The 12,541-nt window shown below is 35.3% G+C and overlaps 2 protein-coding genes across 3 annotated transcripts; both read right to left on the reverse strand.

The window, feature by feature from the left end:
* Window positions 1–86: 86 nt before the first annotated feature.
* LOC18013678 (60S acidic ribosomal protein P2-4) lies at window positions 87–1,455 on the reverse strand. The gene is made up of 4 exons (XM_006419058.2): window positions 1,367–1,455; window positions 1,182–1,274; window positions 364–587; window positions 87–268 (listed from the first exon to the last, which is right to left on the reverse strand). Exons 2-4 carry the CDS (start codon window positions 1,267–1,269, stop codon window positions 242–244), a joined length of 339 nt encoding a protein of 112 aa, XP_006419121.1. The 5' UTR covers window positions 1,270–1,274; window positions 1,367–1,455; the 3' UTR covers window positions 87–241.
* Window positions 1,456–6,714: 5,259 nt separating this feature from the next.
* On the reverse strand, window positions 6,715–11,455 carry LOC18013694 (probable fatty acyl-CoA reductase 5). Of its 2 annotated transcripts, none has more exons than XM_006419059.2 (10): window positions 11,361–11,455; window positions 10,328–10,431; window positions 9,987–10,192; window positions 9,798–9,898; window positions 9,497–9,692; window positions 9,247–9,408; window positions 9,039–9,120; window positions 8,641–8,910; window positions 7,078–7,205; window positions 6,715–6,963 (listed from the first exon to the last, which is right to left on the reverse strand). In XM_006419059.2, exons 1-10 carry the CDS (start codon window positions 11,434–11,436, stop codon window positions 6,798–6,800), a joined length of 1,491 nt encoding a protein of 496 aa, XP_006419122.1. In that variant the 5' UTR covers window positions 11,437–11,455; the 3' UTR covers window positions 6,715–6,797. The 2 variants fall into 2 exon arrangements, 1 of the variants encoding a protein (XP_006419122.1); XR_002898272.1 differs by having other exon boundaries at window positions 6,787–6,963; window positions 7,078–7,170.
* Window positions 11,456–12,541: the final 1,086 nt, after the last annotated feature.

Raw genomic sequence — 12,541 nt, forward strand, 5'->3', positions numbered from 1 at the left:
ATGAGTTTTGTAATTTGCAGGATTATACCACACTCATTTACTGATCATCATCATACAGGTGACGCAGAGTTTAAACCATTCGAAAAGGATAAAGATGAAAAACCAACAAGATAAGGAAAAAACTCTTCTCGTTTCATATCTAACTAAAAATTGTAATCAATCTTTGATAACAACGAACTACAAGAGAGGACAAAAAAGAGAGCAAAAAAAGTTCCACTAACTGCATTCCGCAGCCAAAGTCCTACTCGAAGAGACTGAATCCCATGTCCTGCATCCAAAGTTGAATGCAGCAGAGTTAGAGATATATAGACCAAGTATCGCGAGCCAATATAAAGGAAACCGAAGAGAGAAAAAAATGCTTACATCATCGGACTCGTCTTTCTCTTCCTTCTTGGCTTCTTTCTTCTCTGCAGCTGCAGGAGCAGAGGCAGCACCGCTTGATGGAGAAGAAGCTGCAACAGCCACACCACCACCTGATGGCACAGAAGCCAACTTCTCCCTACCGGTTGCAATCAGCTCGGTGATGTCTTTACCACTCACTTCTTTCAGAAGAAGGTCAATGCTCTCTCCATCAACATCAGCACCAACTAAACAAACAAACATACAGTTCATATTTCGCTACAAGACCAAATCCGTAACATTTACATATGAATAAACAAGAAACAAGTAAATTACGATACAGAACAAGTACATTCTAATACAGAATGTAACTCTTACAACTAATATAAAAGCAAATGCAGAATAAAACCAAAACCTTATTGCATTGATGAAGCTTAAATCATCTATCTAAGCAGATACAAATCATCTAAACTCTATGCAGAAATCATCTAAATCATAATTGCAATGATGAAGTCACTGTTCACTGCAATACCAGTTTCTTAAATCATCTATGCAGCAACAAGACTGGAACGTAACTAAAACAAGTAAATTCTGGGACAGAACAAAACTTTTGTTCTAACTATGATCTGACATTTCCAAAGACCACAAAGCTTAAAACTTTGATAAGCACTAGATGAAAATCTTAACCTCTACATCAGGAATCAAACTAAACTATCTAACACCAAAAGTAAAGCAAATGCATGATAAAATCGAAGAGCGTATTGCGACTAATCGCATCTAATTCGAATTTCCCGGAAAAAAAGTTTCAAACTTTACAAAAGAGAAGAAACAAAAAAGTTTACCAGCTCCGATAATATCTTTGATGTTATCAGCAGAAGGATTAGCGTTTCCGCCAAGAACGGCGAGGAGGAAAGCAGCGACAACCTTCATTTTTCCTGATTTGATACAAAATAAAATGTTTATATCAAATTAACAGAAACGGAATCTGCTGTAAGAGTGAAATCTAGAGACATTGAGAGAAGAGTACCGAGAAGATCTGAGAAGCAGGAAGCTACAAGCAGATATGGCTTATGAGTGTTTGGAGAAGCGACAATGGAGGAAGAAGATGACTTATATATACGTATATATACTTAGGGTTTCTGGTAGTTCCATCGTCACATCGTGGCCGTTCGTTATCTTCGTTTCCGGTTTTACCCTCACTCACCGGTTTAACTCGTTCAATCATGAACCGGTAATACTCGTGTCTTCAAAATATACTCTTTTTGGTTTTGTTTTTTGATTTTTTCCATCTATCTAATTTGTATACATATATCAAAAGTCCAAACCGGTCTAGGCAGATGTTATGTTAACTAGAATCTGCGATGATAATTGTGAACCCTCAACCCGTCTATAAGACAAACCGGAATGTCATCCTCGATTCCAAATCGATTTATTACATTAATTACATAAATTAACTACATTTTCTCTGAATAAATTTTTTATTTAATTAATAAAACTAAAATTTTGTAACTAAAAAATCTATAATTTTAAGTAAAAGCAAACCAAAGCAAATTGCGAAAAAATCTTTAAAAGATATTGAAATTGAAATAATGATTAAGAAAAACTCATCCCAAAAGCACGGCTTACTCCTCCTCATTGGTTCGGCGGCAGCTCGTGATGGTTCGTGGTGGTTTGGCTGGCTCGGATGAAGCTTCTTGGTGGCTCGACTATATCTGCGACGACTTGGGATGGCTCAACGAAGGCTCGGGCAGTGAAGGATGGCTGATTGGCGGTAGTGGCTACTCCTGGTGGCTGCTGCTCGTCGATCTCTCTCTCTCTCTCTCATGTTTTCCCTTTTATATCTGTAGAGATTGGGAATTGGACCTCTGGCTGGACTGAGATGTTATAACTCTTCCCCCGTTGAAAAGAATTCGTCCCCGAATTCACTCCCTCTTTATCGGTTTCCATTCCATCCGAAAAGATTTCAAGGTACTCATTTCTCATCCGCTGTTCCGGCTCTTATGTTTTCTTGCGAATGACATCTCTTTCCCATCTGACTTTTACCATCTTGGTCTTCTTACCATCAACCTTATTCTCTTTGAATTCCAAAGTCTCAGACGGCTTACTCACAACTGACAGATTTCCTTCCAAATCGATTGGCAGATTAGGCAAAATAAACTGTTGTTCTCTTACTACCTTCCTAAGTAGCGAAATGTGGAACATATCATGAAGTTCAGACAAGTCCTGAGGTAACTGTAGTCGAAATACTACTTCTCTAATTCTTTCGACTTTAGGGTATGGCCCCATATACCTCGGCTTAAGCTTTTTCAGCTTCTGGTGTTTGTCATTTCCTCTAAAGGCTCTCAGCTTCAGATACACTTCATCTCCTACTTCAAATGACAATTCTTTCCGGCGCAATATCTGCATAACTCTTCTGACGCTCATGAGCCTCTTTCAACCTTGACTTAAGCAACTCCACTTGCTCAGCGGCATTCTTTACCAAGAATCCAAAACCTTCATTTCTCCTACACTGGTCCAGTAGAGGGGGGTACAGCACGGTCTTCTATAAAATGCTTTGTACGGAGCCATTTTGATGCTGGAATGAAATTTGTTATTGTAGGAAAACTCCACCAATGGAAGATACTTTTCCCAATTTCCTTCGCAGTCAAGAACACAAGATCTCAACAAGTTTTCCAAGGTCCAAATCGTTCTTTCCAATTGACCATCAGTTTGGGAATGATAGCCCGTACTCAAATGTACTTTTGTCCCTAAAGCTTTCTGAAACGCTTTCTAAAACACAGCTGTGAATTTTGCATCTTTATCAGACACAATACTGACCGGAACTCCATGCAGCCTCACAATCACACCCAAATATTTTTGCGCCAAAATTTTTGCTCCATTAGTTTTCTGTATAGACACAAAATGAGCAGACTTAGTGAGACGGTTCAAAATCACCCAAATTGCGTTTTTCTTATCCAATGTCATTGGTAAGCCCGTGATAAAGTCCATAGTTACCATGTCCCATTTCCATTCTGGTAATGGCAAGCTCTGAAGTAATTCACTGGGAACCATGCGTTCTACCTTTACCTGCTTGTATGTTGCGCACTGAGAGATCCATTTCTCTATATCCCTCTTACTTCCTCCCCAATGATAATGTCTCTTCAGGTCTCGATACATCTTGGTACATCCGGGATGAATAGAAAATTTTGAGTTATGAGCCTAGCTGAACACTTCTTTCCTCAACTCCTCATCGTTAAGGACACAAACTCGATTCTTGTACATATAAGCTCTATTATATGCCATGTGGTACCCAACCACTTGCTTCTCAACCATTTCCTTTAAAGCATCATCCTTCTTCTGCTCCTGGCAAATTTTTCACAGTAAATCCGCATTTTCCAATGCTTCTAGACCCATAAAATTTTCTTCCACTTCAGTCAAACACAACTGAAGACTTGCTAAGGCCGCAGTTAGATTCTCCATTTCCTTTTCCTTAGCGACATCTCCTCTGTGATGGTTTAGAGCATCTGTCACTTGGTTAAATTTTCCAGGGCGATAAGCAATATCTAAATCATAATTCGCTAACAACTGCATCCATCTTCGCTACCCCAGATTCAAATCTCTCTGGATGAAACATGTTTTAAACTCTGGTAATCCATGTATATTTGCACATTCCCCCGTAAAAATAAGCACACCAGATTTTCAAAGCGAATACAACTGGTGCTAACTCCAAATCATGAGTGGGATAGTTCAATTCGTGCTTTCGCAACTGTCTCGAGGCATATGCTATGACTTTCCCTTCCTGCGTAAGCACACTACGTATGCCCGTTTTGCAGGAATCGGTGTAGACCTCGTATGGTATTCTTGTCTTTGGAAGTACCAACATTGGAGTTTCAGTTAGATGCTTCTTCAACTCCTCAAAAGTCTTATTCTGAGCCTCTGTACATTCAAACTTCTCATATTTTCTAGCAAAAATCGACAACGGCTTCGTCAACCTTGCAAATTCTGGCACAAACCTGCGGTAATATCCGGCTAATCCCAAAAAGCTACAGACCTCTGTAACATTTTTAGGAACAAGCCATTCTGTCAGTGCAACAATCATTTCTGGATCCACTGCTACTCCTTCTGAGATAACATGACCGAGAAATCTTATCTTCCACTGCCAAAAGCTGCACTTTCTCAACTTAGCGAAAAGTTGATGCTTCCTTAGCTCCTGAAGCACTAATTGCAAATGTCAAGCATGCTCTCTCTTCGTCCTCGAGTAAGCGAAAATATCGTTGATGAAAATAATCATAACACTTATCAAATATACTCAAAAAAGATTGTTCATAAATTTCATAATGCAGCCGGCGCATTCGTCAATCCAAACGACATCAGTCAAAAAGTCAACAACGGATTTGGAATGCCGTTTTCTTAATATCCTCCTTAGCTATCTGAATCTGATGATAACCTGATGCTAAATCATTTTGATAACCATGAAGTTCCTTGCAGCTGGTCCAACAACTCTTCGATTCATGGCAACAGATACTTGTTCTTAATCGTCACCTTATTCAGCCTTCGGTAATCTATGCAAAGACGAAAACTCCTATTCTTTTTCATCATGAACAACACTGGTGTTCCCCATGGCGAATTACTTGGTCGGATAAAACCCTTGTCCATAATGTCTTCCAACTGATTCTTCAATTCAGCCATTTCTGCTAGTGTTAACCGATACGCAGCCTTCAAAACAGGGCCATCCCTGGTTATATCTCGATAGTGAAATCATCTCCTCGCGATAGGATGGTCTAGTCAACGGTTCGAACTCGTAAATCATTTGTGTTCTTCCTGGAGATATTTTGCTGAAACATACAATTTTCTTACACTGAAATATCTGAACTCATAAATCAGTGTGTTCTTCTTTGTCTTGCCTCATTGTTTGATTCCATTAAAAAATGTTTACACATAAAACGTAATGTTGGAGGTGAAAACCGCACCCCCGGTTTTCTCCGGTACAAACCAAGATCGGCACGAATTAAACCCGGTTTACGAAAGAATTGTACCGGGGAAATTGGGCCAGGCGAGCTACTGGTCCGAACATGGCCCAATAAGCCGAATTCGGTCGGAACTTCTCAAAAGAATCGAGAAGGATCCTGAGTTTGGGTGAAAAAGGAAAGTTTTCGAATAGAAAAAGGAAACTTCCGAGAGAAAAGGAAAGTCTTCTCGGTTTCATATCGAGGAGATGTCGCGCGAAGACCGACTTAAAACACATATATAAAGGGAGAAGAATCGACACCATAAGACACAAAAAAATCTCAAGAGACTTAAAGACCGAGAACTCAAGATATTTGCTAGCTTCTTAGTTTCCTAAGTCTTAGTTCGTTTATCACTTCTATAAACAAATTTAGTTGTATTTTTTTCGATCTAATAAAATCCGAATTTTTGATCTGAATTACTGTTTTGCCCCTTTGTGATATCGCATATCAACACGTTATATCGGCCATTCAAACTAGTCGATTGGTTTTCTAAGCATTTTGAATGATGCCTCTATTGGGATATCAATCCAAATCCCACATCGGAAGATTAGACCAAGAGTGTCTACTATATAAGCAAGATGTCGAACAGATTAGTATGAGACTTTTTGGGAAGGAACCCAAAAACAAATCCGTGCGGGTTTTGCCACTTAGGCCCAAAGCGGACAATATCATATTAATAGGGAGTTGGACATGGGCTTGAAAAGTCCAACAATTAGTATCAGAGCGAGGTTCTTAAAAAAGTGGACCTAGACAAGTGGGTGTGGGCTGTGGGTTCGGTGTGGGAGGAAAGTCTACAAGGTGACTTTGTGAGTGGTGTACCGGTGCCTTGTGTCGAAAATATTCCTAACGGTACGCGAAAGATTAAGTTATGCGATATAAGATGGGTGAAACTTGGGGGAGACCACAAGTTTGTGTAGTTCTTGGTTTGAGAGAGGGATTGTTGGGATATCAATCCAAGTCCCACATCGGAAGATTAGACTAAGAGTATCTAGTATATAAGCAAGTTGTCGAACAGATTAGTATGAAACCTTTTGGGAAGGAACCCCAAAACAAATATGTGCGGGCTTTACCACTTAAACCCTAAACGAACAATATCATATTAATAGAGAATTGGACGTGGCTTTGAAAAGTCCAACAACCTCTCTATTGTATTAAAAAAAAACTAAATTCTGCTTGTAAATGAACTTTGAACGCCAAAAAGATATTTGAAAAACTGCTTAAACTACTTTTTTAGAACAAATAAAAAAAAATAAGAGACTAGTATTATTAAATATATATATATATCATACTTATCGGAACTAAGAGACTACTATTATCAAATAAATAGCACATTCAACTAGAAAAATATAACATTTACTTTATTTTAGAAGAATTAATGTTTGCCATATACATATAATATACTTTTCCATCATGAGGTGTCTTATTGATAATACATGTAAATTCGATAAAATGTTTGTGTGTGTATGCGGTTTATTTCTTAAGCACGTGTGTGATGAGGCCAGGGATATGTATATTTGTGAGATAATCTCCCCAATTAATGACTTTTGGGTCGAAATCAAACATCGATCCTTCAGAATTTTTGCTCTCCTCTTCCTTTTGATTGGCACATAAGCTCTTAGTATTTTTGTCGTCAAATCTAAGAAAAAGAATTATTACTATTACGTAAGTATAAAAAATAATACTTTCATACATATTTTATAGTTAATTAAATGTCATAACAAAAAACTTTGAATCTGAAGTTAATACGTACATGCCTTTGAAGAGTACGTAAGGCTCGTAAAGCTCTACCAATCTCATCACCAAATTGATTTTGCGGTTCTTGTCTCCGTATTTATCTCCGTTCCTCCAAGGATATATGATATCAATCAATTTTAATAACTGATAGAACAAAAATACCGAATTAACAGTACATAAAAACACTAAACAAAAACAAAAATACCAAATGAGCACATATATACATTTTTGGTTGATAGTAATTTACTAATTTTACTCAAAAAATTGGATAGATTTTGAAAATCGATCAATATGTACTTGTTTAGGCTGCAACTGGATGTACAAAATATGGGATAAAAATAGGTTGACTGGGTCATTCCATTTAATTCACTGAAAATTTCACAAGTTACTATGAAAAAAATTCAGAAAAGATTCAGCAAAATTTGTCTGAACAAATGGGAAGAAAAAAAAAATATCTCTGTAAGAACATCTCATTACATTCAGTACGTAATGTAGATAAGACGTGGAAAGCACATTTTCGTTATCAATTATTGACTAAAAACAAAATATTGTTCGTAATATGTTTGTAACTACTTACATTTTTTTTTTCTCTCAATTATTTTCAGTTGTCAAAATGTTAAAAAAAATTCATGTCAGATAGGTTATGGTTCAATAACTTGTAGTTATATACAATTATCCGAAAACAACTACATTTTTTTATAATAGCCGATTTTTTTCATATTCAGATTATATTTAGATAAATTATGAATTCATATAATAGAATACTGTTTGAATTTAAATTAATTTATCTAGCACTCTCTATTCCTCTAAATAGCTACCATTCATGTTATATTCTTTTCTCTGCAATTATTCATTCCATTTATCTTATTCCTTTAACCGCCGTTATTCCATTAATTTACATTCATCTTATTCAGAATATTCCTCTTATTGGTTTCCAGTTGCAACCTTAATATATAATGGTTTTAACTGTGATGAAAGAATAGCTGAATAATAAAACAAAATAATCAAGAGAACGAGAAACCTCAAAATTGAATAAACAAACGCCAAAAAATATTATTTATTAAATAAATAACGTTTTGTATTAATTACTTATCAATATAAAATGTGTGGAATGGATTCGAAAATAGACTTTTCTTTGGTCTTCGGACCCTCTTTCTCATTCAGTGGTTTTGCTTAATGGGTTAGATACTTAGATCTTGTTTTTCTGGTTGGAGATAACAGTATATATTATTATTTTTATTTTACTAATGCTCTCTCCCTTTCAATATCAATATTCAAAATGGATGGTGTTTAAAGTTTACACACGGATTAAAAAATTCTTATCTCATTACCAGTTGGTTAAATTTTAGTTTACTCAATTCTTAAGTGAATTCTTCAAATTTTAAACTTGGTTGAATTTATTTATTTTGATTTTATATAATTTACACACTAAAATATATTATTAATTTTGTTGATGTTTAACTTTTACCATTTCGTACTGATTATTTATATACTTGGCGGAATCACGTTTTCCAAACGTGAAAATGTACTTACCATTCAAGTATAATACATTTTTAAACAATTAACTGGCTATTAGTACCTGTAGAGGTAGTTTGAAACGTAGGGTCATGTAGAGGCTGAACATACTCATCGTCGATATGAGCCTGACATTTGAGACAGCTATGAGCGAGCCATTGCGACTACGCAAAGGGTATTTGGTGAAGTAACAAACTGCAATCTCATGAATCTCTCCAAATGTCACTGGGTTCTGGTGCGACGAACCGACATGGTACACCATGTGAACCCCTGAGCCTCCAGCATGCGTAGCTGCAGCCGTGATCATCGCGTTTGCCACCATATCCACTGGTATCTGTAACATGTTTTTTCATATCGCATCAAAAAAAGAAAAAATCTAGCTAGAGCTAGCTAGATCTTATGTTTCTATAAATATACAAGGACCGATAAATGATTATGGACATGTCTAGTTCAACAAATTACCATATCGCAGACTGAATTTACATCGGCAAGAAAACACTTGAGCGCTCCCTTTCCGTATGCAATAATCACACTGTCTACGGTTCTACATTTCAAATTTCATAATGTGAATAACTGTAATTAGTAAGGATACAAAAAAATTCTAAATAGATTGGTTATAAGTCTTGAGTTATTCAATCACTTATGAAGTTTTTATCGGTTATAAAACTACCTTAGCCCTTCAATCCAACCAGAAAATGGTTCATAAATAGTGCTAGTGATCATCGTGGGACGGATGATGACGAGAGGAAGGTCTTCTTTGTGGTTACCAAGAAGCATCTCTCCCATCGATTTGGTGAAAACATATGTGTTTGGCCATCCGTGAAGCTTTGCCCTAATCATAATCAACATATACCAAATATATTTCATCAATGTGATATTTAGAATTTTTGTCCAATCATCAACAACTTAACACTCGGTACCTTTCCATTCCAAGTTCTTTCATGGAGAGAGAAATGTCCTCTTCTGAACACTCTTGTTCATGGAGTTCTTTCAATCTTTGCTTCATCAGTTCCATTTCAATTTTTATATCTAAGTGAAGACCATTCTTGTTACGAATCTCTTCCATTGAGAATGGTTTTTCACGTAGGAGACCCGGTTTTTCTCCGCAAACATAAGCTAGAGAAAAATAGAATACTATAAGTTTCAAAATCCATATCATAGAATATAAATAGTAAGACGATTTCTAAAGAAAATTAGAGGAATATATAGGAAAAAACTCACCGGTTGAGACATGGAGAAGCAATTGTGCTTTAACACATTTTTTGGCAAAGTTAAGGACATTGAGAGCACCAAATGTGTTGATTCCAAGCCCAACATCATATCTTTTTCATACGTAAAAGAAAATTAACAAAATTTAGATTTCAATTAAGAGACTACAATTGTCTTGTATAATTGTCTTGTAGCTAGTACCTTTCGTCAAAGTTTGTTGTGGCTGCGACATTAACAACAACATCGATTTCTTTTTGCATACGTTCTCTGAGACTGGAGTCCTTTACATCCAAATTATCGGTAGAGATATCACCTGCGACCGGGACAATTTTTTCGGACAATAATGCATTCAAATTCACTTCGCCAAGATTCTCTCTCAACACCTTGAAGAGATCTTTCTCAAATACCTGTTATATATATATATATATTAATGCAACAAATCAGATTAATAAACAACAAGATCTTAACCCACTCTTTTTATGTTTATAAATATACATTGGTTCAAAAATAATGTAGTGAGTTAGGAATTGTTAAAATATAACCTCTGTGCGTAAGCGTTTGGTCGCGGCTTCATTGTCGGATGCTCTCACCACAAGGTACAGCTTCTTCACATTAGGTTGTACTCTCAGAATTTTCTCCACAAAAACTAAGAAATATTAACGATATTTAATTATATTCCGGTTAGGTGTAAATAGTGAGCTACTACTCAATTTCATATTTTATTTTGACAAAAAATAACAATTTCATATTTTATTTTGACAAAATAAACAATTTCATATATTAGGTGACTGCCCACTAGCTGAAATAGTTATTATATAAATACTATTGCCCACTAAGCATAAGCAGGCGGTAACCTTTCGCTAGAACGCTTAGCCGGTTTAAGCATTTTTAAAGTAAATTAATGTTAGATATCATAATGTTAACATATATAACATGATTCACTAAAACAATAAGCAATATTAAAAACCATATAGTATTTAGTAAATACAAATGTTTTTGATATCGTTATGATAATCATCGTTTTATGGATATCATAAACTGTTTAAAACTTCGAATTCTATTTTTTTCTGACCTATAATATTGAATAAGTTAAAAATAACATTTCAAAAGATTACAGATAGATAAATATTTTGCTTTTACATAAAAAGAAAGGAACTATGTGGACAGAAAGCCTAGATTGCTTAAGCCGTTTAGGATCCGTCTAACTCGCCTAATTACCTCCCAATCCGCCGGATACAACCACCCCAGTATACAACCACTCATTTTAGTAAAATCTAAGCGGTTTAGGACAACGCTTAGGCAGTCGCCTAGACCACTTTCTTGAACACTGATTAATACACATTAATTATAGTATGATATTTCTACTAAATCTCGTGTTTAGATGTATATTATCTTCAGAAATCTTTATTCTAAAAAACGAGACAACGAAATTAATCACATTTTCATAAAAAAACAAGTGCCAATCTTATTTAGAAATGGTTTCCCAAACTAAGCGAAGTTATTAGTCAGTCTAACGAATCTTGAGGAATAATTATGAGGATTAACCAAAATCAAACGGAAAATCAAAGAACCTACCTTTGGCAAGGAAACCGGTAGCGCCGGTGACAAGAATCGTCTTGTTTTGAAGAAATTGAACACAATTGGATTCCATTGTATGAGACTTAGGAAGAAATGACAGATAAGTCTATGTGACAAAGAAAACCTGTGGAGTGTAAGAGTCTTTATAACAGCAGATTATGCATGTGTTTTAGGAAAGTCTATAGTACCCTCCAATAATCCTTGTTTTACAAAAATAGTTGATATCGAGAAATAAGAAAAACCAAACTTTGTCTAATTTCTTTTAACGTTATGGAAGCATAACGTATACCTTCAAATATATTGCCAATTTTAGCTAAAGTTTAGGGAGAGGTCTTGTTTTTATTTTTATTTTTAATGCATTACTGATTCAAACGTTATGCAAAAAAACGTTAATCAGAAACAATAATAAACTCCAATCGAAAACAAAATGAGACCATTTTATCTAAATTTTTATCCAGTTAAAAGTATCAGGATATATGTGTACGTTATAGAAAAATCGGTTAATAGATTGGCTAATTAAGAAGAGCTTCCAAAGAAAGGTTCTTTATAGCCGCCCTAGCGTTTAGTTTTGACTCAATACATTTTCGTGACGACTTAAAGTAAAACAATATTGTTGCATGTTGAGAGAAGCAAAGGTTCATGTAATTTTTGGGTAACTTGTTTGAAAATTAGAACAATATCTATTTTGTTTTGCTACAAAAATAAAGATAGATGAGTCAACAACTATTACGTGCGTCTCCTAAACCCTTTTAACTAAAAAAAACTATTACGTGCGTCTCCTATAAGGCTATAATGTCGTATTTCATTCACACTATATTCAAGCGTAAACCTTTTTGATGTACTAACTCACGAGACATCTATGATTCAAATCGTGCTATAAAAACGGACGGTGTATAAATAGGGTCAGAATGAACAAGCGGAACTAATGTGATTAGTGCATAAACGATGGTACAGTTTCTATGAAATGAACAAAACAATATTTGAGTCGTGATTTTTATAAATGCACTATCACTGAATATTAATATAATACTAATTATCAAATTTTTTTTTTGGGCAACTACTAATTATCAAATTTAAGGATGTTTTAAACAGTGATTATTCTTTCGAACAATAATGTATTATATGATAAAATTAACTGATGTGAATATTTTCAGTTTTTGTAAACATTTTGTTCACAA

The sequence above is a fragment of the Eutrema salsugineum genome, unplaced genomic scaffold (genome assembly GCF_000478725.1).
Source record: "Eutrema salsugineum unplaced genomic scaffold, Eutsalg1_0 scaffold_4, whole genome shotgun sequence".
NCBI classification, from domain to species: domain Eukaryota; kingdom Viridiplantae; phylum Streptophyta; class Magnoliopsida; order Brassicales; family Brassicaceae; genus Eutrema; species Eutrema salsugineum.